The sequence below is a fragment of the Hylobates moloch genome, unplaced genomic scaffold (genome assembly GCF_009828535.3).
Source record: "Hylobates moloch isolate HMO894 unplaced genomic scaffold, HMol_V3 SCAFFOLD_17, whole genome shotgun sequence".
Taxonomy (NCBI): Eukaryota; Metazoa; Chordata; class Mammalia; order Primates; family Hylobatidae; genus Hylobates; species Hylobates moloch.
This window is the reverse complement of record NW_026652292.1, coordinates 42,118,428-42,141,811: the sequence shown is the minus strand read 5'-3', so window position 1 is coordinate 42,141,811 and position 23,384 is coordinate 42,118,428. Positions and strand designations below refer to the sequence as shown.

Sequence of the window (23,384 nt, the reverse complement as noted above, 5' to 3'; positions counted from 1 at the left end):
TTGACATAGAATAGTCTTTAAAACCCATTAATTTTCTCACACATTTGATACAAAGCATTATTTCCAGAGACTCAACCTAGAAAGATTTGCTTAAGACTAGGAATCTTGTTCCAGCCTAGATCCCACACTGTTGAACATCTATACTTAGTTCACCACATTATACATAGCACTGACATGACCTGTGTGTATTTAATTTTCTAATACTTGTTCATCTCTGGCATACTTTATATATATATATATATATACATAAAACATACATACATACACACAAGTACACACACACACAAAGTATATAAGGGTGGGATAGTATAACTGTGCAGTAACGTTTTCTGTGAAAGTGGTGGAAAGTGGATTGCATTGGCGACATGCTAGAATATGCTTCCATTGGCAGAAGCAAGGCTTTCAAAACTAGTCGTTTTTATTTTTCTCTAGCAACTGGGAATATTAATAATTGAAGATGTGTTGGTATAAAAATAATAATCACAATGAAGAGGTGTTAATAATTATATCACAAGATATAATAGACATTATAGATATTATAAGATGTCATAAAATCTTTGAGATGATTGACACGTTAAATGCGGCCTCCTGTGCCGCCCTGGGGCGCCACTCTCACTGGGTTCTTGGCGGTGCTCACCCTACTCCAGCTGCTCAGCCCAGGCCCCTGTGCCCCTGGGAGCGAGGACCTTGCCGCGGCCCTAGACAAGGACAACGAGGAGGTGGTGCACGTGGAGTCCCCGCGGAGAGGCTGGACGCTGGGCAGGAGCCTTTGCGGGGGTGCACAGCCTCCTCTGGAAGCCCTGGTAGCTGCCCGGTGCCTGCTGTGCCCTGCGAGCTCCGCGCCGGTGGAGCCAGGCCTGCGCTGCCGGCTCTCGGCCCCGCCTGCGGACCCTCTGCCCTTTGTCTTGCCGGTGGGGCCCGGGCCTCAGCTGGCCCGGGGTTCCTGATGTTAACTGACGATGGGCTGGCCTCTGGGACTGGGTCGTGGGCCTCGTGCAGTGGCCGCTGCGTCACCAACGCCAGGCCTCTCCGCGGTGCTGCTGGAGACGCGGGATGCCCGGGCTCGGGCTCTGCTGGGTCCCCTGGCGCTGAGAACCCCGTCACCTTCCATCGCGGCCACCATGCTGCCCGCTGCTCAGCCCTGGTCTGCAGCCTTCCTGGGACCCCTCCGGCCCCAAGGAAGCGTCACTCACAGCCGCTTGCGACACCGGGGCCGCCTGAACCTCCGCCAGGGCTGCACCGCGCAAGTGACAGCCCTGGTCCATGAGCGAGACTTTCTGCTCCCCGAGAAGATCGCCCTCGACAGGCATACATGACTATGGAGGATGCAGCAGATACCTTCCAAAGTTTGGGGACACTCTTCTGCCACACCAAAAGTTTCACCATCAGCTGCGATGCCGACTGGGGCGCAGAGACCCCTCCGGGATGTGGGCCAGGCAGTGGCTTTGCTGGGCTGCCGCAGTGCTGACCACCCCAAGTGCAGACCCTCACTTCGTGTTCCTCCTCCTCCACGTTCCACATCCAAAGTTCTCTCACCATTTCTAAGCAGGAGAAATCAAAAGAAACTGAAATCAGAAAGAAAGAGAGAGAGAGAGAGAGAAAGCCAGGAGCCAAAAAAAAAAAAAAAAAAAAAGAGCAAAATCTTTTGGAAAGCATAAAATATCCCAAGTCCAAAAACTAATTCTTATCTCTTTTAAACCTTCTGCACTTCTCCAATGATGGATGATTTTTTTTTTTTTTTTTAACCAATGGCAATTCGTAATTATTAACTTCTCCAGCATTAATGAATAGAAATTGAATCACATGTGGGATTATAATTTGTATTATATGAAGCTTTACATATTTAAAAAAATAATTGTTCAGTTTTTCTCCATGGATTAAAAATTAATGGGAAATTTTCAACATTGCTGTGTTAATGTCTCCTGAGATAATTAGATGTGAATAATTTTTATAAACAGAATTTCCTGGGTGGAATTTCTCATCTTTGGGAGCTCCATAAATAACCATGTCCCAAGAGAACTGTGAATTTGGGAACTGCAAGAACTGAGTCCCAACTTGTCCAGCCTGGAAGCTTTTGGTTGATCACTCTTGCAGGTGACTTCACTGCCTTCTGTTGAAGGGCCAGTGAGAGCCTGGGGGTTTCAACCTGCAAGAGCCTTACCATTTTAGGGTTAGCATTAACAATGAGGAAAAGGCATACTTTTTTGATATTCTCCGTATGTAATAACATAGTTATCAAAACAAAGCAAAGTGTGAGTGGTGACTATTGAGAGGACCCTTTCTATCTTTGCTGGATTCCCAGAGATTTCTGGGTTTCTTTTGGAGTCAATAGTATTTCCATGTTAATTCTGAGCTCTTAAAACCCACAATATGAGTTTCAGCCAGTGACTAGAGTTGCAGCGAGTGACTAGTGTTGCAGCTTGTTAAACTGATCACTGGTGGTAGAGCCTTTTCGTTCTGCTCACTTCTTAAAATGTCAGCTTGGTCAAGGATTAGGGTTACCCTGCCAGAAATAAGCAGTTAGGAATCAAGTAAAGGAGTCAGCTAAAAGCATACTTACTAAGTAGTGAGGTCACAGCTAGATGGTTGTTGATCTCATTTTTTCTCTGCTGCTGATTTCAAGGCTTTATACCGTGTTTTGATGTAACATAGAATGTATGCTATGAAGGACAAATAGTCTGTTAGCTTCTTGGAGCTACACTCCATTACTGGAGCAGGGGACAACAATTTGAAGGACATTAGTACTTAGACGGTTTAATCTGCCTTTGGCTAGAATAAACTTCAAGTTCCAAGGGCTGGGTTCAGTTGTTATGCAAATTTAGATTGTTGTGGTAAAATTTCCAAAAAAGAGGATAGGGCTCTTTAGACGAAATAAGAATTTAACTGTATTTGAACCCTGTTGAAGGCCAGAAAAATTTAGGCAAAATCCCACGACTGAATACTCTGTGATGAGTCCCTTTAAATTCCAACATATAATCTATGTTGGTAAATATGATACGTGCACTGGAAAAGGATGTGTATTCAGTAGTTGTTGAGTGTTGTGTTCTGTATATTCAATTTATGTCAAGTTTGTTCATTGTGTTCATCGAATCTCCCTTTCTCTTATGGATTTTTTTTCTGTTGGTTCCATCAGTTTTTGAAAGGTATGTTAAAATCTGTATTGTAGATTAGTCCATTTTTCTTTTAGTTATATCAGTTTCTGTAGTAAATAATTTGAAGGGATATTTTATATTTATACATATTTAAAATTGGCATACTTTTCTAGTGACTGACATCGTAAAATCTTTTTTATCTGTAGCAATGTTTCTTGGCTTAAGTCTAAACTGTTAATAACATAGCAACATGAGCTTTGTGCTGATTAGTGTTTGCAGGGCATGTGTTCCATTGTTTTACTTCCAAATGTCTGGATTCTTGTATTCAGATAAATTAAGTAAAATGTAAATCATAAATATAATATAAAACATTAAAAAGTAAATATTCTAAAAATCCAGCCAGAGATGTTTAACTTTTAATTGAAGTGCTTAGGACCACAGCTCTCACACTGTGTGCTAACGTGCCCTGAGATGCCGTGTTTAACTGACAGGTCACCAGCAGATAGCTTGTGAGTTTATGTATGTGTGTGTGTGTGTGTTTGAGATGGGGGGGGTCTCACTCTGTCCCCCAGGCTGGAGTGGAGTGGTGAGGTCTAGGCTCACTGCAGCCTCTGCCTCCCTGAGTAGCTGGGACAACAGGCATGCACCACCACGCCTGGCTAAGTTTTGTAATTTTAGTAGAGACGGGGTTTTGCCATGTTGCTGGGGCTATATATTTTTGAGGGAAACAAAGCAACATTTGCTGGAGATCTTAAGAACTACTAGCCTGAGGCAGTTCATAGTTTCAAAAGTAGTTAGTTAGAAGTACATTTCTTTACCTTTAAGGTGGGTATTGTTAATTACCACGATAGAAGCAAGTATTGTGCTAAAGTCAGTGTGGAATAGGAATAAGGTCCAGTGGTTGAGATCCAGTCCGATTTTAAGATTTGAAAAGTTGTGCTGTGTGCCCAACAGGCACACACATCCCATTAGTAAGTAAATTGTGCTTTTTTAAGAATGAAACAAAAATACTGTTTCTACTTCCTTTATGTGTTATTTGTTATATGTACTTGCAAATCCATCACCAAAATAAAAATAATGAACATATCCAGCACTCATAAAAGTTTCCCCTTGCCCTTTTATAATCCCAAACTTTTTGTATCTTCCTACCTTACCACTCTCCCTGGCAATCACCAATCTGTCACTATAAAATAGTTTGCCTTGTCTAGACATTTATACAAATGAAGTGTAGTATGGACCCTTTTATGGAGGGGTCTGGCGTCTTTCACACAGCATAATTATTTTGAGATTCAGCTATATTGCAGGCATCAATAGGTCATTAATTTTATTACTGAGTGGTATTCTATTGTGCAGATTGGTCTCAACTTGTATATCCATTTGCCTGTTGATTGGTTTTTGCATTGCTTCCGGTTTTGGACTTACACAAATACATTTGCAATGCACATTCATGTACATAAGTTCGTATAACTTTGAGTAAATATTAAGAGTGTAATAGCTAATAGGTTTAGGTTTAGTTTTAAGAGACTGTCAAAATGTTTTCCAAAATGGTTGTACCATTTTATATTTTTATCAGCAGTATATGAGAATTCCACACTCTTGCCAACACTTTGTATGGGCCTTCTTTTAAAATTTTAGACATTTTCATGTGTGTACAATAGTATTTTATTGTGGTTCCATAATGCCTAATAATATTTAGTATCTCTTTATGTACTTACATGCCATCTGTATATATTTGGTAAAGTGTATGTTCACATTTTTTTTTGCTTCTTCCTTTTTTGTTTTTTTCTTTGCTTATTTTCTCATTATTAAATTTTAATACTTTCTTTATATACTCTGGATTCAAATCCCTTATTAGATATGAGACTTGCCAGTATTTTCTCCTTGAGTTTACTTTTTGGTTCTCATAACACTGTCTTTCAAACAGCAGATGCTCTAAATTTTGATGGGATCCAATTTATTAATTGTTCTTGTGCATTTGGTTTTTGGGGCTTCATCTAAGACATTTTTGATTAATTGAATATTACAAAGTTTTTTTTCTGTATTTTCATCTAAAAGTTCATAGCTTTAATACTTTATTTTATATTTAAGTCAATGATCCTATAAGTGACAGAGCTTTAACCCAAGTCGCTGTCATGCATAGCTGGACCCAGGGGCTTATATAAAATCATCAAGAAATGTTCTCCTTCTTTCTCTTGACACTTTTCCTTTTGTTTTAGCCGCATTTTTTCCTTCTGAAGATGACTCTCTTCTCTCTCTGTAGCAAGAGATAGTGCTACAAATAACCCAGTTTACTTTGTCCTTGCAGACCACAGCAATAGAAAAAGCAAGAGTCCTTCCTGATGATTCCAAAAAAAAAGTACTGAAACAGTTGCTATGATCCAAGGGTAGAGTATTTTGCCAGAGCTGGGCATCATGATCACCTCTAGGGCTGGGGCTGGTAGGTTGGGTCAGGCCCAGTTGGTGCTCATTGAAATGGTCCTCAAAGAAAATGGGGGCTGAAGAGGAGAGCTGCTGAACACCCCACCAAAAAATAGCCACCGCGTACATATCTACAATTCCCTGCCATTTTATAAGCAACTGTTTGGGTGGAAAATGACTAGAAATTCAGTTGTCATTAACTTTCCTTTATAATATCAGCAGAATGAGCCATACATTTCACATGTTGTGGGTTATGTCTATGATAGTCATTTCTGTATATTAGGTACCAATTTGGAGTATCATCTGAAGAAAGACAATATTTTGTGACGTTATCCTTAAATTAATATTTTTAGGATAAAGAATTATAGGATGAAAGAAAAGTCTAGGATAGAAATAAAAGAATAGAGAAAATGGGAGCATGGATATACTGCAGAAAATGGCCAAATAGGAAAAGTACTTGTGAGAGGTATTGAAGTACATAATTGATATCATGTAGACCTCCAGGAAATCACAACTACTGGCATAAGAACAAACTATCTGAATAGTCTTTGCTAATACTTAGTCTTTTCTGCTTGCAAAAGAAGTAAGAATGGTAAGGAATTGGGACATTGTTCAGATAGGCCTCAATGCATTTTTCATTTACCTGTTGATGGGGTTTGGTGGTATTAATGAAGGATGTTAATAAATAATAATGGTCATGTTAGGTAATCATAATTGATTTGTCCATTTGGTCTGAAGAAAATTTTGCCTACCTTCTTTTTTGTCGAGGGATTCACTTTTTAATGTCATGTTGTATTCTATGGGTTACTAAATGTGTAATTGCCTATTTATGGATTCTGAAGAATTTTATAAAATGTATTTACCAAACATTTTGAAAGCTTAGAACTTCTCCAAGGAAGAAGATCTTTAGTGCTTTAGTGCTGCCCTGACAAATATGGTAGCCACGCCATGTGAATATTGAGCATTTGAAATTGGCTAGGCTGGACTGAGATGTGCTGTCAGGGTAAAACACACACCAGATTTTGAAGACTTAGTAGGAAATAAAATTAAACAGATCTAGTTAATAACTTTTATATTGGTTAGACTTGAAATACTATTTTGTATAAATTTGACATACAAATATACATTCATGTGTATGTGTAATTAATCTCTTCATATGAAATACTTATCAATTGGAAGAATGATGACTTTGTGGTGGAGAAATCTGGCACAAACTTGATTGTATGACTCCTGCTGTGATGTCCTAGAAAGATCACAGCATTATTTCTGTGGTTTTCTTGTGAACGATACATGACCTAAGTCTGGATGTGGAAAAACGTCAGATGGAAAAAGGTGAACACATCCTTCAGAAGGAAATTCTTATGTTCTTTAAAACTCTTAAGGTTGTGAAAAATAGGGCAAAACAGAGGATCTGTTTGAAGTTGAAGGAGCTTAAGAGACATGACAATTAATGCAGTTGGAAATCCTGGATTGGATCCTGGATTACAAAGTTTAAAAAAATGTATTTAGGGCACAACTGAGAAAATTTGAATGAGATTATAGCATCTGTTGATTGGACAGTAGTGCTGGGTGAATGCTGATATCCTGATATGGATGATTGTATTCTGGTTATGAGAACTTTGTGTTAGTATCCTTGTGTAGGAAAGGCTACCAATAAAGGGCCATATGATGGCTGATCTGTGGATACCAGTGAACCACTTTCCCAGCTTCCTCAGCTTTTGCCCAGTGGGTTCATGGACAATGTGGCGATGATAGCAGGAGAGGATGCTACATGTTTCCAATAACATGAACTTCCCTGCACCAGTGCTGCCTACTGCCCAGATGAGTGCCCTGACTGCCAACAATGAGCAATGCTGAGACCCTGGAAAGAGGAACTACCTTGCCTAGATCAGACAGATTTCTGGTAACATTGTAATAATATTCTTTCCCTTCATTCATGGAAGTGATAAAGAATTGCCCTCACTGGAATAGATGCATATCAGAATATGGACTCCCCTTCATACGCTTCTCATAGCATCAAATTATTTACATTTGCTGAGTTCTTATTCTCTGCTATCATACAATTACTACTGATGATGGAGCTTATTTTACAAAAAAAGAAGTGATGCGATGGGCTTCAGCTCGTATTTATTGGTCTTGTGACATCCCACATCACCCAGAGGAACATGACCTCACAAGAATCAGTTACTCCACCAACTGTGAGACCCTGAGGGACTGCGTTTCTATCCTACAAGATATGTTAGATGCCCTGACCCAAGATCCCTCATACCCAGAATGCATGGCTCCATGTAGCAAGGATCATTGTGATGGTGATGATTATGATGGTGAGGATGGTGATGGTGAAAGTGGAGGTGGTGATAATGAAGTGATAGCTATGTTGAGGATGATGATGGTGATGATGACGGCGAGAATGGTAAAGGTGAACATGGTGATCGTGGTGATTGTGATGGTGATGATAAGGATCATGATGGCAAAGGTGGTTTTGATAATAGTGATAGTTACGGTAAGGATAATGGCGATGATGATGATGATGATGGTGGTGAGAATGGTGAGGGTGAGAATGGTGATGGTGATGATGACAGTGATGGTAATGGTGATGATGATGATGATTATGATGGGGAGGGTGACAATAATTATTATGGTGAGAATGGTGATGGCGACGGTGGTGATAATGATAGTGATAGTTATGGTGAATATGCTGGTGTTGATGGTGAGAATGGTGAGGGTAAGAATGGTGATGGTGATGATGATAGTGGTGGTGACTGTAAGGATGGTGATGTTGATCATGGTGACGATGATAATGGTGCTGACTGGGCTATGAGGTAATGGAGACAGAAAAGTGGCAGTTTCTAGGAAGTCTAGAGCCAGCTGGGAACTGCAAGGCAACCTTAGTGGGGGTGGAAGATGTCGGGCCCCTGCCTCATTTCTAGACATCTGGGGAAGCTCACCCCTCACAGTAGTTCCAGGAACCCCTCCATCCAGCATTTCCTTCTCGCAATCAGCATGGAGCTTTTCAGGTGTGGAGAAGTGTCTTCTATTCACTGCACTCTGTGGAAAGGGAAAAGGGGGAGTGCTATTTATGAACCCAGTATAATACAGTAGGGTCTCATCTAATATTTGTTGTAAGAATTTTCAGCTGAGGAGAGCAAGCCTCAGAGAAGTCAGGTAACTTTATCTTCAGTAAATCCAGTTGTGATTTATTGAGCAGTTACTATGTGCCAGGCAACATGCTGGGTGATTGCTTATTTGTTATCTCATGAAATCGCTACAGCAACACAAGGAGTCAGGCATAACTACCCCATTATAAAAGTTGTGGTAAAATAAACATAAAATTTACTGTCTAACTATGTTTAAGTATACATTTCAGTGGCATTAAGTACAATCACAATGTTGTGCAACCACTTTTCAGAATGCTTTTCATCTTGTAAAACTACAACCCTGTAACTCATTAAAAAACAACTCCCCATTCACCACCCTCTCCAGGACCTGGTAGCCACCATTCTCCTGTCTGTCTCTATGGACTTGTCTACTCTAGGTGCCTTGGAAAAGTGGACTAATACAGCATTTGTCTTTTTTGTCTGGCTTATTTTGCTCAGCCTAATGTCCTCAAGGTTCATTCTTGACGTAGCAGGTGTCAGAATCTCCTTCCTTTTCAAGGCTGAACAATATTCCGCTGTATGCACAGACTGCATTTTGTTGATCCGTCCGTCCATCATCCATGGACACTTGGGTTGCTTCCACCTTTTGGTTATTGTGGATGATGCTGCTCTGAACATGGTTGTGCAAGTATCTCTTCCAGGCTAACCCATTACACAGAGGAGCATAGAGAGATTTTGGAGGGATGACCTGTCCGGGGCCCTTGGTGAGGTCCTGGTGAAGGATCTCCCAGACCCAAAGGCAAAGCTCCTCTCCTTACCCCACTGCCTTTCTCAGGACCTGCCTCCTACTCCACCACACAGTGCCCATTCCCTGGTACTAGACTTGCTAAGGCCTCTTGATCCCTGAAAGTTCAGGGACAGTACCTTGTGGGCACAACCACACTCACCCACTTCTCTGTCCCCTATTGTAGATTCAGTGCCAAACAATACATGACAATGACTTGTTTTCCACTCTTTCACCAGATGTGGATGAGGTGCCTACTGCATGCCAGGCATGTGTGGGCACTGGATGGAGGCCCCTGGGAAATGAGAAGATATGAGCTCCTCAAGGCCAGAGGCATCCCTTTCACTTGCTGCTACCCTGTGAGGGACGGAGGGGAACCCTGAAGGATTGGAGAAGTGCATGAGTGACCTAGCTCAGATGATATCATAGTAGCCTTGTTTATTATCACTTACCATGTGCCAGGCATTGTGCCAAGTACTTTGCACACATTACCTGCTGTAAAGCTCAGAGACAACTGTAGGAGTGAATCTCTTATACCTCCCACTTTACAGGGGAGAAAACTGATGCCCAGAGAGGTAAACCAGGCTTCCCCAGGCCTTGCAGCTAGTCTCTGGGATGTGGATCCAGGCAGTCTAACTCAGAGATCCCCTCATCCTCTTGGTTTTTGCCCCTGCAGCCCTCTGGCCTGTCCCCAGGGCCCTGTACCCTTGGCCACCCCAAGATGACCTGGACATGGGCTCCAGCAAAGGCAGCAACCCCAGCGCATCTCCATTTGATAGGGAGGAACCTCAGGCCCACCACAGGAGCCCTGGGCTGCAGGTGGTGCAGGTGTTGGCTGAACCAGAATGCACCCATGTTGCAGGATGCACCCTAGGACAGGCAGCAGCAGGAGGCCTCCCTGCCCAACAACTGGTAGTGGTACCTGAGAGCAAAGGAGGAGGAGAAGGAGGCTTTGGACACAGGTGTGGAGAAGCTCAAGGAAGAGGAAGACTTGGACTATGGGCTGCTGAATGGCCTCAAGGACCCTCTCCCAGAAAAGGAACTTTGGGCCTTATACCCAGGGCTGAGCTGAAACTACTCCCTATTTTCTATCTGGAACTCTGCAAACCTCAGTGTGACATCACAGGGCCTCGTTTGCCTATTTGCAAAATGGGATTATATGGGGATTCCAATGAGACGCTGGACCCGAGAGCACTTTAAGAACTGTAAAATATGTACAGTGAGGGGTAATTATTATCAACGGAGCATTGCTATTCTAATAGTATTCTTTAGCAAATATTTGAAGGTAAAATATGATTTGTTGAGGAGGTTTGCAGCAGCTGAGGCCCTCAAGAGTCTTTTCTGTCTCTGTTCAAAGCTGGCCTCTGACAGGGACCTTCTTGGTGCTACCCCTGGGCCCCTCATCCCTTGTGCAGGCTTCTCAGGGTTGTTATTTCTATTGCATCTTGTGGTTCCCCTGGTGGATGGCATGCTCCATCTTCACTCAGAGCTAACAGCATCTCCTCCAGGCCCATGTCACTTGTGCAGCACCCACTGCTACTTCACCAGGATTTAAAACCTTTTGTGACTGACCTCCCAACTTTATCCCCCCTCATTCTTTCTGCTCCTCCAATTCCATGTCTGCGCCCCTCAATCCTGTGGCTCACACTCTCACCCAAGCTGTTCTCTTCCATCAGGATTTCCTTGGCTCCCTTGTCTGCTGGGCAAATTTGTGTTCATCCTTCCAAGCCCTGCACAGATGTCCTCCTCTGAAAGCTCTTCTTGAGGTCACAGCCTCCTGGAACAAAGCAGTCCTTGCTCCTCTGCTGCCTCTGGGTTTTGTGCCTTTATCACTTTGGTGTGACTGTGCCTCCTGATGAAGGGAGGCACTTTGGCTTTACTCACCTCAGTATCTCCTGGGTCCAGCTGGGTGTCTGGCCTGGCCCAGAATCAGTGCTTATCGAGGGTGTATAGAACTCACAAGGGCCGGGTGCGGTGGCTCACGCTTGTAATCCCAGCACTTTGGGAGGCCGAGGAGGGCGGATCACGAGGTCAGGAGATCGAGACCACGGTGAAACCCCATCTCCACTAAAAATACAAAAAATTAGCCGGGCGTGGTGGCGGGCGCCTGTAGTCCCAGCTACTCGGAGAGGCTGAGGCAGGAGAATGGCGTGAACCCGGGAGGCGGAGCTTGCAGTGAGCCAAGATTGCGCCACTGCACTCCAGCCTGGGCAACACAGCGAGACTCCGTCTCAGGAAAAAAAAAAAAAAAAAGAACTCACAAGGACCCAGGAATGTTTTGCAAATAACACCACCCTCCCACACTTCTCCAATGTTTACTTTCTAAGCTCTTTTACTCTTTGACATTCAAATTTCTAAATGGCCTGTATGTATTTACAAAGCCTGGGAAAACGCCTTCAGAGGACACATACCCACTGGCAGAATATATTTGCATCGACTAGGATTATGGATGAAATTCAGCTTCTTGGCAAATGAATCATTTGGCATTGGCTGAGTATCTGCTCTGTGCCAGATACTAAGCTGTGATCTCTAGAAAGAGACATGAACTACTGACACAGTCCTTGACCCCGAAGAGCTCAGAATCCAGTGAGCTTGATTTCTTGTAAGTTAGAGACAGAGTTCTGAGCAGAAGCTCAGGCAGGAGAAGATAAGAAAAATGGACACACCAGAGGCAGTGACAGCCACACAACCATCTGGGGACACTGACTGCAGCAACAAATAGCTTAGGCTGCCTTGGCAGCCCAATAAGGCGTCACGGTTTCCTATTGCAGCATCTCAGCGATGCTTTTGTTATGCTGATCTCTGCAAAGTTCCTCTGTGCCCCAGCCCAGGATGGTGGCAGCCATGCTGTGGAGAAAAGGGCAGTGACCAGGACCACAGGCTCAGAGTTGCACCCTGGACCACTTGGGAATGGGAGCCCTTCACATGTTCTCTGCCTCTGTGTTCAGGTTGGGGGTCCTGGCCAAGGAATGGAGATGCCCCCCATGCTGGGTCAAAAGTCACACCCCTGTGAACACACTCCCTCTTCTTTCTGGGTCATTTCTGCCTTTGCAGTGAACGGTGCCACCAGGCACATCCTCTCTGCTGGCGTGACACAAGGACAGGTGTTCCTGCTTATGGCCTGAATCTTCAGATGAGGGGAGATGTAGCACACTGCTGTGCTCTGCTGACTAAGGCAGGGATGCCTGTCACCCCATCACAATGAGTGCCAGACCAATGGCTAAAATAAAATCGCTTCCAACATTCAAAGGGATCACCTTCATTCATCTACAAATACAAATACTTTTCCTTGCCTTTTCTTTTCTTTTCTTTCTTTTTTTTTTTTTTTTTTTTTTTTTTGAGATGGAGTCTTGCTCTGTAACATAGGCTGGAGTGCAGAGTGCAGTGGCCTGATCTTGGCTCACTGCAACCTCCACCTCCCGGATTCAAGTGATTCTCCTTCCTCAGTCCCCCGAGTAGCTGGGACTATAGGCACCCACCACCACCACATCTGGCTAATTTTTGTATTTTTAGTAGAGACAAGGTTTCACCATATTAGCCGGGCTGGTCTCGAACTCCTGAACTTGTGATCTGCCGTCTTGGCCTCCCAAAGTGCTGGGATTATAGGTGTGAGCCACCGCACCTGGCCCAAATTGTTTTCTATAAAACCACCTATTCCACTCAGGATAGGGTAAATGATGCATCATGCCCAGCTGCCAACATGAGCCCTATCTGGAAGGCGAGTGCCCACCACCGTGGCACAGCGCTGTGCAGTGCCTGTGTGGTGCTGAATCTCAGGAGCAGCCCCCACCCTCTGAACCACAACTACAGGGACCTTAGATATAAACAAGGACCTCTGGTGGCCAGGCCTGCCAGCAAGCAGATGCTAACCCTGTCCTTGGTGTCTGCAGGGAGGTTGGGCCAGTGGAGAGCTGGCGATACCCATGTGTGGTCTCCCCAACTCCTGCCATGTTGTGTAATGGGGGTGACCACACACCTGAGCTGCCGGGGAGGGTCCTGGTGTGCCCACTGCCTCACTGAGTTATGAGTGGTGCTGCCTCTCACATCTCACTAGTATCGCATTTGAAGGACAAATTATGTCTTCCCCTTCCCCACCCTGTGGACCTCCATTTACTCATGTGCAAGTGGGGGATGATATGCTTACATGGTTATGCAGTGGGGGTATCGATGGGATCCATCTGTTAATACCCTGCATCCAGCGACCACCTGCAGCACACGTGCAGTTCACAAGCTGGGCTTCCTGCTGCAGTGAGGTGAGCAAGCACTGCCTGGAGCCAGGGAGCATCTCTGAAGGAGGGGTTGGAAAGGATTTGTTCCAGAATTTGGGCTTGTACTGGGGGTTTGGGGGAGGGTTGAAGGAAGCCTTTGCTCCAGATTCGATGCTGTCAGAGGAAGGGTGGGTTCTATCACCTGGCATCTTCTTCAATCTTACCTGGAAGGAAGGAAGACAAGACCAAAGCTAACGCTGCAATTGACAAAGAGGTTGTGGTCATGACATAGACACAGGGGAGGGGGTGTGAGGTCATTTTTGTCTCTGTTTTGCAAGAGCTGAGCCATGATAGCTACCAAGTGACCTTGCTTTGTGTTGACCCATCATGGTCACAGAGCGACTTTGACGCTGACAACTTGTGCAGTTCAACAGGAGAACACCAAGGCCTGGCCAGCAGTGGTTGCCGCCCTCCCGAGGCCTCGCCGCTCCTCCTCTGGAGCCGTGGGAGGTGTGGAGTGGGAGGGGAATGTGCCGTGGGTTTTTTTTTTTGCAGATCAAGGGCAGGGGACTCTGATGCCTTCAGCTCTGGCCATCCTGAGTGCTGTGATCTGCCTCCCCTGCTTCCTACACCACCCGCAATCCCACCACGCTGCTGCCGTTACTGCCAACTCATAGTGCCTTCTAAGGGCCCCAGTGTCTCTGGGACACCCCCTCTCCCCTGGGAGGGAAGCCAGGTGCTCATAAAGGTCCCAGGTGGAGGGTGCTGAAAGGGTGTGGAGGGGCCTTCTTGAGTGTCAAAGTCTGGGATTCCAGCTTTCAGCCTCAGGCTCCAGGTGTGTGTGCCCAAGTGGAAGATTCTGCTCTCACTGGCTCTCTTGTCTAGTCAGAGAAACTTGGGGAGTTTTCTCTCTGGAGGAGGGAAAGGCCCTGGAGAGGCGGCCTTGCCCTGAACTGGGAAGGGGTGGGCATGGGAAAGCAGGGGCCTGGGCTCTGCCTACTGCTTGCTGACAGCTTGGGCACAGCACTGCCCTCCCTGGGCTCCTGTCTCTTTTCTCTGTATGATTAGGTGAAGGTGGATGGGATTCTGCTTCCACTCCCAGTCCTTGGGCACCATGTCAGTTACTCACACACTTATGACCCCATCTGGTCCCTGAAACAGCCCTGGGGGATGGATCTGTCAGCCTCACGTTGCACATGTTTGTTCTAAATCCCACACTCTGAAGTCAGAAAGACCTGGGTTTGCCTTCAGCCACTGACTGCTGCTTGCTGTGTGACTTTGGACAAGTCACTGCCCTTCTCTGAGCCTCAACACCCACATTTACACAGGGGAAGAATAATACCTCCCTCTTGGGCTGTTGTGAAGCAGAGCTAATGGGTACATTGCCTCAGGCACATTGCAGGTGCTCAAAGTGTTGGTCTTTCCTTCCCTTTCTAGGTCTCCATTTCCTCATCTACACAGTAGGGAGCAACTGCGTCCTGATTATAAATAAGACAATGGGTGAATGAACTCAGCAAGTCTGGGGGCAGGGATGTGTAGAGAAGCTTCTTGCAAGGGTGAAGAATGCATGCTCTGAGCCCCGTGCTGAGAGGCAGGTGAAAGGACAGTAAGCCCAGCGACTGAGGCCTACAAAATGCCCCCTGCAGAGAGGGAGGAGGAGCAGTGTTCTAGGGCAGTGGGGGAGGCAGCATCCCCAGTGCTTGCAGGAGGAACAGGACTGCTTGTGCTTGCTCAGGTGGGTGGTAGGTTAGGTTCTTAGGCATCTGCTGGGTGTCAGGTGCTGCACAAGCATCATTTCCCTGAATTTAATCTTTCCATCATCCCTGAGAGGTGGGCATTACAGGGGCATAGTGGGATTGAAATACAGGTCCCCTGAGCCTGTGCCTTTTCTACAATGCAACTTGGTTCACTTGTAATAATAGGACCCAAAAATGCACCTGCTATGCTGTGCTCACTTGATTTCATAACATCCTCGTGACCTGCGAGGTTGGTATACCATCCTCATTTTATGGATGAGAAAACTGAGGCTCAGAGAGGCTGAATAATTTGCTCATCCTTCCAAAGAACTAAAGGGAAGAGAGGTGCTATAGCTGTGGGGCCTTCAATTCCTGGCAGGATGTGTCCAGTACCCCGGGCCATTCTGACCGTCGTGCACGCAGGAGAAAAGGCACATCAACAAATCCAGCAGCAAGCTTCCACTGAGGGCCTCCCTGGCCTTTCCTTGCACTAGTGCTGAGGGAGAAACAGCCTTGTTCCTTCACCTAACATGGCTTCCTGCCACCCCCTGGATAAAGGTCAGAGTCCTCAGGTCTGTGTTTTAGACTCTTCATGGTCTGGTTCCACCTGCATTTCCAGCCAAATCCTTCTCCATGGCCCCCAGTGCAGCAGCTCTGGCCACCTGTCCCATCCCACCATCCTGCCTTGGCTCAAGCTGTTGCCTCTGTCCCATGCTATTCACACATAGAACAAGGAGAAGCTTGATATAGGCTGATCTGAATTTTACATATGAGAGCATTTTCAGCTTCTGGAAATTGAGACATTTCACCCAAAATTCCAGATTCTCTGCTTCTCTGAAAATAAATAAATACATACATACATACATACATTCATACATACGTAAATCTGCCCTTACATTGCACTATTCTGTTTTTTGAGACAGAGTTTCACTCATTGCCCAGGCTGGAGTGCAGTGGTGTGATCTCCGCTCACCACAACCTCTGCTGCCTGGGTTCAAGCGAGTCACCTGTCTCAGCCTCCCGAGTAGCTGGGATTCACAGGCATGCACCACCATAGCTGGCTAATTTTCATGTACTTTTTTTTAGTAGAGATGGAGTTTCACGATATTGGTCAGGCTGGTCTCCAACTCCTGACCTCAGGTGATCCACCAGCCTCGGCCTCCCAAAGTGCTGAGATTACAGGTGTCAGTCACCTCCCTTGGCCAGTCTGCACTATTCCTTAGTGTCAGACAATTTGAGCCAAACAATGTCTTTCTCATTTGGACGTGACATTCAGGGTCTAATTTTTGTATTTTTAGTATCGACCAGGTGTTTTTTTTTTTTGACAGACTTTCACTCTTGTCGCACAGGCCTGACAGTGCAGTGGCATGATTTCAGTTCACTGCAACCTCTGCCTCCTGGGTTCAAGCGATTCTCCTGCCTCAGCCTCCCGAGTAGCTGGGATTAGAGGTGCCTGCCACCACACCAGGCTAATTTTTTGTATTTTTAGTAGGGTTTTGCCATGTTGGGCAGACTGGTCTCAAACTCCTGACCTTAGGTGATCCACCCTCCTCAGCCTCTCAAAGTGTGGAATTACAGGCATGAGCCAGCGCCTGACCTCACCTGGCTAATTCTTTGTATTTTTGAAGAGACAGGGTTTCACCGTGTTGGCCAGGATGGTCTTGATCTCCTGACTTCGTAATCCACTGGCCTCAGCCTCCCAAAGAGCTGGGATTAGAGGTGTGAGCCACTGCACCCGGCCTCAATGTAGCTTTTTATCAAAGCATTTACATAGAAAAATTAATCAAATGGCACAAGCATTTCAATACTTAGGTTGTTTAAGATGAAATTTGGGGCAGGAAGAGTGCCAGACACACATGAAATGTTTCATGCATGAAGGAACCACAACTTAAAATGATTTTCTGTTATTCGTTTTGGTGTGTTATTTTGGAAATGTGATTAATCACATATGTCAAGGACGTTGGGAAGAATTTCCAGATACTCTGATATGCATGACATCTTAATCATACAAAATAAAGCAAGGCTATCTTAGGAAATTAGGTATCACTGCCAAGGACATTTACATGAGAAGATAAATTAAAATTACTATTAAATTTGTAACAATCAGATGGGCTGGCAGGCAAGTTGTGTCATTTTTTCCTCAGCATTTTTTCTTTTCCTTGATTCAATAAAACAAACCTAAATGCCAGCTATCTGCAGAACCCTCACTAGACTATGTGTAATAATATGTGAAGCACAGTCTGCACACTCACGTCCCGTTCCCATCCTCTCAGAACCTGTGTTATCCTGTGGCTAGATTTCTCAGTGAGATGAAAGAGAGAGACAAATGAGAACCATCTTCTTTGAGGTCGCTCTACACAGCTCCTGCAGGTAGACAATGACCTCTCCTGTGAGGCTTTTATCCTTGGCTGGGGGCTGGAGGCCTTAATCCTAGAAAAGAGGCCTCAGGGTAGGGAGGTGATTTAAATCCTTACGAGAGAGACGCAGCTCCCCACCTCATCTGGACACTCACAAACCCAAACTGGAACCGCCGGAAAAATGACTGACAACCGGCCACACGACCCAGGCAGAGACGCGGAGAGAGGCTGACCAGAAGAAAGGCTGACGTAGAAGATACTTCCCTCTGCTGCACAGGGCACATGTGTCCCAACACACACACATGCACACACAGACGGACACGGAGCAAAAGAGCGAGAAAGGGGAGAGAGAGAAATAAGAGAGACATACGCACACAGACGCACAAAGACATACAGCAGCGGCACCGTAACACCTACCCCCAGGCAGCCCCTGAATTTTCAGGGTTCTGCCCTCCGCGACTACAACCCACTGGTGAGAGAGCAACCCACTGGTGAGAGAGCAGCCCACGGACACCCAAGCAAACCTCTCCCTTTTTGAAGAGACTCACTGGCACACCGTTGGTGCAGGCCTGAGGCTGGGATCCCGCGCTGCTTCTTCGGCCCTCTGCCCGCAGTTTCTTCCTCCTGGACGACCCTCCGTGAATCCCGGCCTCCAGAGACCGTCCTGTTGATGCCCTGGCCTCTGACTAATCCCTCTAGCCCCAGGTACTCGGGAGGTGGAGGCAAGAGAATCACTTGAACCCGGGCGGCAGAGTTTGCAGTGAGCTGAGATCCCGCCACTGCACTCGACTGAGTGACAGAGTGAGACTCCGACTATAAAAAAAAGAAAGAAAAGAAAAATGACCGCCGAGCGGCGGCTGCGGGAACTGTGGCAGCGGCGGGTGAAGTGAAGATTGGGAGCGGGGCCTCGTTGACCCTCCCAGAATCCGGGCCTGAGGCTGGGATCTCGCGCTGCCGCCCCGGCGATCCGCCTGAGGTTTCTTCCTTCTGAGGTTTCCTCCTGGTGGTCGACCCTCCGAGAATCCCAGTCTCCGGAGACCATCCTGTTAATGCCCTGGCCAGGACTGCTCTCAGCCCCGACTCTGACGCACTATCACACAGGGCTCCTACTTCGCCAAGTCTCAGGGACCCATCCTCGGGCAACGGTGGCAATCACTGCGACCAAAGCGGAGGCTCGGGCCTCGCGCATGCGCACTGGCGAGGCCGAATCCCCCATTTCTCCGGAGAGTCAGGCCGCGGTTCCTTCAAAAAATGGCGGCGACGCGCGGCTGAGGGGACTGGGGCAGCGGTGGCCGCAGCAGCGCAGTCCGAGGCGGCGGGTGGGAAGAGGACTACGAGAGGGTCCGGCGGGAGACCCAAGGGTTGGACCCATAGAGGTCCTGTCATCAGGACCTTCTTGATCGGTCTTCTGCTTCGGTTCCCGGTGGAGGAGGAGCTTCAGGGTCCGGCTGGGCTCTCCCGACTCCTCTTCAGATCTGATTATGGATCCGACAGGGTGATCAGGAATGGGGTTACAATGTAGTGGGGCGGGAAGGGTCTCGCTGGGGCACAGAAAGATCCCAAGGGCTGTGAGTCGTAATGTCAGCTGAAAATGCACTGACCCATGAGCCCACTGCCTCCCTCCTTCCTGGGTGTAGCAGTGACCTGACTTCATCTCCAAGGTCCCGGGCTCTGGCATCTCGGCACTGCTTTCCATGACATGTACAAAGAGAGACAGAGGCGAGTCGGAGATGGAGCCAATGTGACCACACGTGGCACTAATGTTCCCCAAGAGCAGATGGAGTCAGCGTGTGTCTCTGAGGCCGTATGGGGCGATGCTGAGAGGGATAGTGACGTCCAGGTGTGTGCAGGTGGGTCACTGGGACCTCCCACACAAAGCCGAGGAAAAGCCAAGCACACTAGAAAACCTGTGAGACAGGCCTGTGCCTGAGTCCAAGCCACATTCAGGGATGACTGCCAGAGGGGCCAAGAGGTTTTGACAAACTACACCACACTGACATCCCACCACCAGTAGGTACCCGATGCCACCTCCCCTGCACCCAGTAAAACCCAGTCCCTTTGGCTCCCTGACATCCGTGGCAGCCAAAAGATTCAGTGCTTGAAGGCAACTTCCCCAGGAGCAGAGGAACCGGATGGCCCTCAGGAATGAGAGAGGAATGGTAGGTGGGATGCAACACTGACTTTCCTAGAAGGCAAAGGTCAGCCACGGTGGGGTTGCCTCCCGCTCTTTCTGGACTGACCACGAAGCCATCAATTGGGACATGCAGAAAAAGGGAGCTTCCCTGTCCAAGACAGGTATGGAAGCCCAGAACTCCAGGATCATCACACTCTATCATCCAGAAATAGGTTTGGAGAGGGAAGCAATCATGAAAGGGACCCCAACGAAATTTCTGCCTAATGGACTGGGAAGTGTTCTTTGTTGAAGACATTGAGCCAGACTAAGAAGCCTCTAGGCTTCACAGGAACTGGGCAGACAGAGCAAGAGGGAGGACAGAGCAGAGGCCAACACCCAGGCAAGATACAGCACAATGCCGCTATCACCGGCATCCGGGAAAAAGTGCCAAATGGGTGACTTGACCAGGAAGGCCAGCGTTTGAGTGACAGACATGCTTGCCCCATCTCGTTGCCGGCTTCCTTCTCCGTCCCATTGCATAGTTGTGGGTAGATTTCTCAATGAGGGCAAAGGGCGAGAGGAGTGAGAACCAGCTTCTTGAAGGTCTGTGGGCACCCTCCTGTGGGTGGACAATGAGCATTTGTGAGGCCTTTGTCCTTGGCTGGGGTGCGATCCTCTTGATCCTAGCAAGGAGGCAGCACAGGATGGGAAGGGTATTAAAACTCCTGCAAGACAGGCCGGAGGCACGAAGCCCCTTCACCGAAGCACAGCCATGGAGAACTCCTGCTATGCCAAAATTCAGGGACTGGATATTAAGACAACAGTGGAAATCACTGTGACGAGACAATCAGCTAGAGCCTCGCGGAGGCACATTGGCTAGGCCGACTAAAGCTCCGGTGCTGGAAGTCAGGCTGCGGCCCTTTAAACAATGGCTACTGCGCTGTAGCAGAGGGGCTCCTGTTGCAGCCTCGGGGGCGACTGGATCCGGGGTCCAGTTTGGGGCGGCCAGGGAGAGGGGGCCGCGGGTGTCCTGTCCCAGGGCCAAACCCCCAGGAGTCCTGTCGTCGGGACCTCCTTGAGCCGACTTCCACCGAGGGAGGGGGAACTTCAGGACGCCTGCTGGGTTCTCGGGACTCCCCTTCAGATCCGATTTTGGCCCCCTCTGAGTGAGATAGAATGGGCTCACCACACCTGGTGAGGCAGGCACGGCCTCGCTGCAGCACAGAATGATCCCATGGGTCTCAAGGCGTGGTGTCAGCTGAAAATTCACTGATCCATCAGCCCTCTGCCTCCCTCCTCCTTTAGAAGCCTGCCCCGCTTCTAAAAGCCCTGGGGCTCCGGAAAGCAGACCGCGCTTTATAGGACACGTGCAGACAGGAACAGGGGAGAATCCGAGGTGGAGACCATGCGACCACGCGTGGCACTGGCTTATCCCAGAGCAGATAGCGTGAATGTGTGTCACCAGAGGCATATGGGGCGACGGGAAACAAACCGTCGTTTCCAGGCATGTGCCCGGTGGAACGGGGGAACAAGTGACCTTTCCATCAATGCCAAAGAAAATCAAAGAACACCTGGGAACCAGGAGGGGGCCTGTGCCTGACCCAAGCCACATTTGGAAATGCCTGCCAGAGGAGCAAGGAGGCTTCTGCAAAATTCACCCCACCCCCAATCCTCCACCGCCCAGGTAGCCCTGAGGCAACCTCCCCTGCACCCAGCGCCAGCCCTGGAAACCAGGAACCCTGGAAGCCCTGGAAACCATGGAACACCTGGAAACCACGGAACACCTGGAAACCACCGCCACGGGCATAAGGGGAGGAGTGCCAAACAGGTGACTTGTCCTGAAAGGCTAGCGTTCCATTGACAGGCATTCTTGTCATGTCCTGTTCTCAGCCTCTTCTTTAAGATTGTTTGGTAGCGTGGCTTCATTTCTGAGAGAAGGGCCGCGAGGAGATAGAACCATCTCCTTTCACATTGGTCTGCTCCCCTCCTGCAAGACGATGAGCTCCTTGAGGATTTTTTTTTTTTTTGGTTGGAGTGTGGTTATCTTGATTCTGGAAACGAGGCAGCTCAGGATTGGGATGAAATTTCAGTTTCTCTGAGACCGACGCTTCTCCTCACGTTGTCGAGGCCTTCACAAAGCCAAAGTGGAATCCCCGCGGAAACGATTGACAACTGCCCACATGACCCAGCAGAGACGCAGAAAGAGGCCCACTAAAGACACGCTGACATGCAAGAGATCGCTTTGTAGCGCACTGGGCACTTAAACACACACGCACACAGGCACACACACACACACAGACAGAGAAAGCAAGAGAAACAGAGAGCGAGAGATAGAGAGAGAAGAGAATATGGGAAACATACGCACACAGACATACAGCAGTGGCAGAGAGACACACCCCCCCAGGCAATAACTGAGGCTGCGGGTTTCTACTCTTGGGGAGAATGACCCACGGGTGAGACAGCAGCCCTTGGGCACAGAAGCAGACCTGTCTTCGAGATCACGGGGGGCACGACTTTGGAGGGGACTCACCCGAACACCATACGGGCAGGCCTGAGGCTGAGATGCCGCACTGCTTTCCCCGGACTCCATCTGCTGTTTCTGCATCCTGGTAGGCCCTCCGTGTAGCATAGTGTCACGAATCTGTTTTGTCGACCCCCCAGATTGGTCAGGCTGGAGCCTCAACACCGACGCACTGCCACGGAGGGCTCCTGCTTTGTCAAGGCTCAGGGAATCGTCCTCAGCCAACCATTGGAGTCACCGTCACGGGAGAACCGGCTCGTGCCTCCCGCATGCGCATTGCCCAGGCCGACTCCTGCTTTGCTCTTCAAACTCTGGCTTTGGCCTCTTTAAACAGGTTCGGCAACACGTGGGCGGAGGTTCTGTGGCAGTCGCAGTGGCTGCTGGAGCGGGGATGTAGTAGGAGACGTTATGGGAGTGGGGGCTTTGGGTCCTCCAGGGCCGGACCCCTGGGGATCCTGTTCTCAGAACCTCCTTGAGCTAACTTCTACCAGTGCAGGGCGACCCCGCTTCAAGGCGCCAGGTCGGGTATCCAGACTCACAGACTGGCGTGCATTGTGGTGATCAGAGCTCACTGCAGCCTCAATCTCCCAGGCTTAAGTGATTTTCTTGCCTCAGCCTCCCACGTACCTGGGACTACAGGCATGAGCCCCCACACTCAACTACTTTTCTTCAAAAACATTTTTGTACGAATGGGGATTAACTATGTTGCCTGGCTCATGTCAAATTCCTGGGCTCAAACCGTCCTCCTGTGTTGGCCTCCCCAAGTGCTGAGATTACAGATGTGAGCTTGCTCCTGCAGCTAAGTTCTTATATCTTAAATCCCTACCACCCACAATAAGCAGATGTTAGGCACACTTATTTTATAACTTTTTGCTGTTTATGTCTCTTTCTGTCTCTAGACACAGGGATTAGTGACCCACTCTCCACCAAACTTCAAATCATTAGGGGCATTATATTGTATCCCTGGAGTGGCTGAGGCTTCAAGGACCTGCTGCTCTAACATAGGTCTGCTGAGGAGTACATTTCATCTGTGTTTCTGTGTTGTTTAACAACCTTC

The 23,384-nt window shown here is 47.7% G+C and overlaps 1 protein-coding gene and 1 pseudogene across 1 annotated transcript; both read right to left on the bottom strand.

The window, feature by feature from the left end:
* Nucleotides 1-631: 631 nt before the first annotated feature.
* On the bottom strand, nt 632-2,706 carry LOC131381638 (protein FAM182B-like; annotated as a pseudogene).
* A 4,914-nt stretch (nt 2,707-7,620) lies between these two features.
* Nucleotides 7,621-22,566, bottom strand: LOC116456754 (uncharacterized). The gene is made up of 3 exons (XM_032135553.2): nt 22,337-22,566; nt 13,537-13,824; nt 7,621-8,558 (listed from the first exon to the last, which is right to left on the bottom strand). The coding sequence occupies exons 1-3, from the start codon at nt 22,433-22,435 to the stop codon at nt 7,827-7,829; spliced, it is 1,119 nt and encodes a 372-aa protein (XP_031991444.2). The 5' UTR covers nt 22,436-22,566; the 3' UTR covers nt 7,621-7,826.
* Nucleotides 22,567-23,384: the final 818 nt, after the last annotated feature.

Excerpts from the sequence above, each read along its gene's own strand:
- LOC116456754 (XM_032135553.2), bottom strand. The coding sequence starts at position 22,435 with ATGCTACACGGAGGGCCTACCAGGATGCAGAAACAGCAGATGGAGTCC. Across the intron at positions 13,825-22,336 it reads CCTGCCCGTATGGTGTTCGG|GTAAGATTGAAGAAGATGCC; the intron begins GTGAGTCCCCTC and ends CCTTCCTTCCAG. Across the intron at positions 8,559-13,536 it reads TACCCCCACTGCATAACCAT|AGTGCAGTGAATAGAAGACA; the intron begins GTAAGCATATCA and ends CCCTTTCCACAG.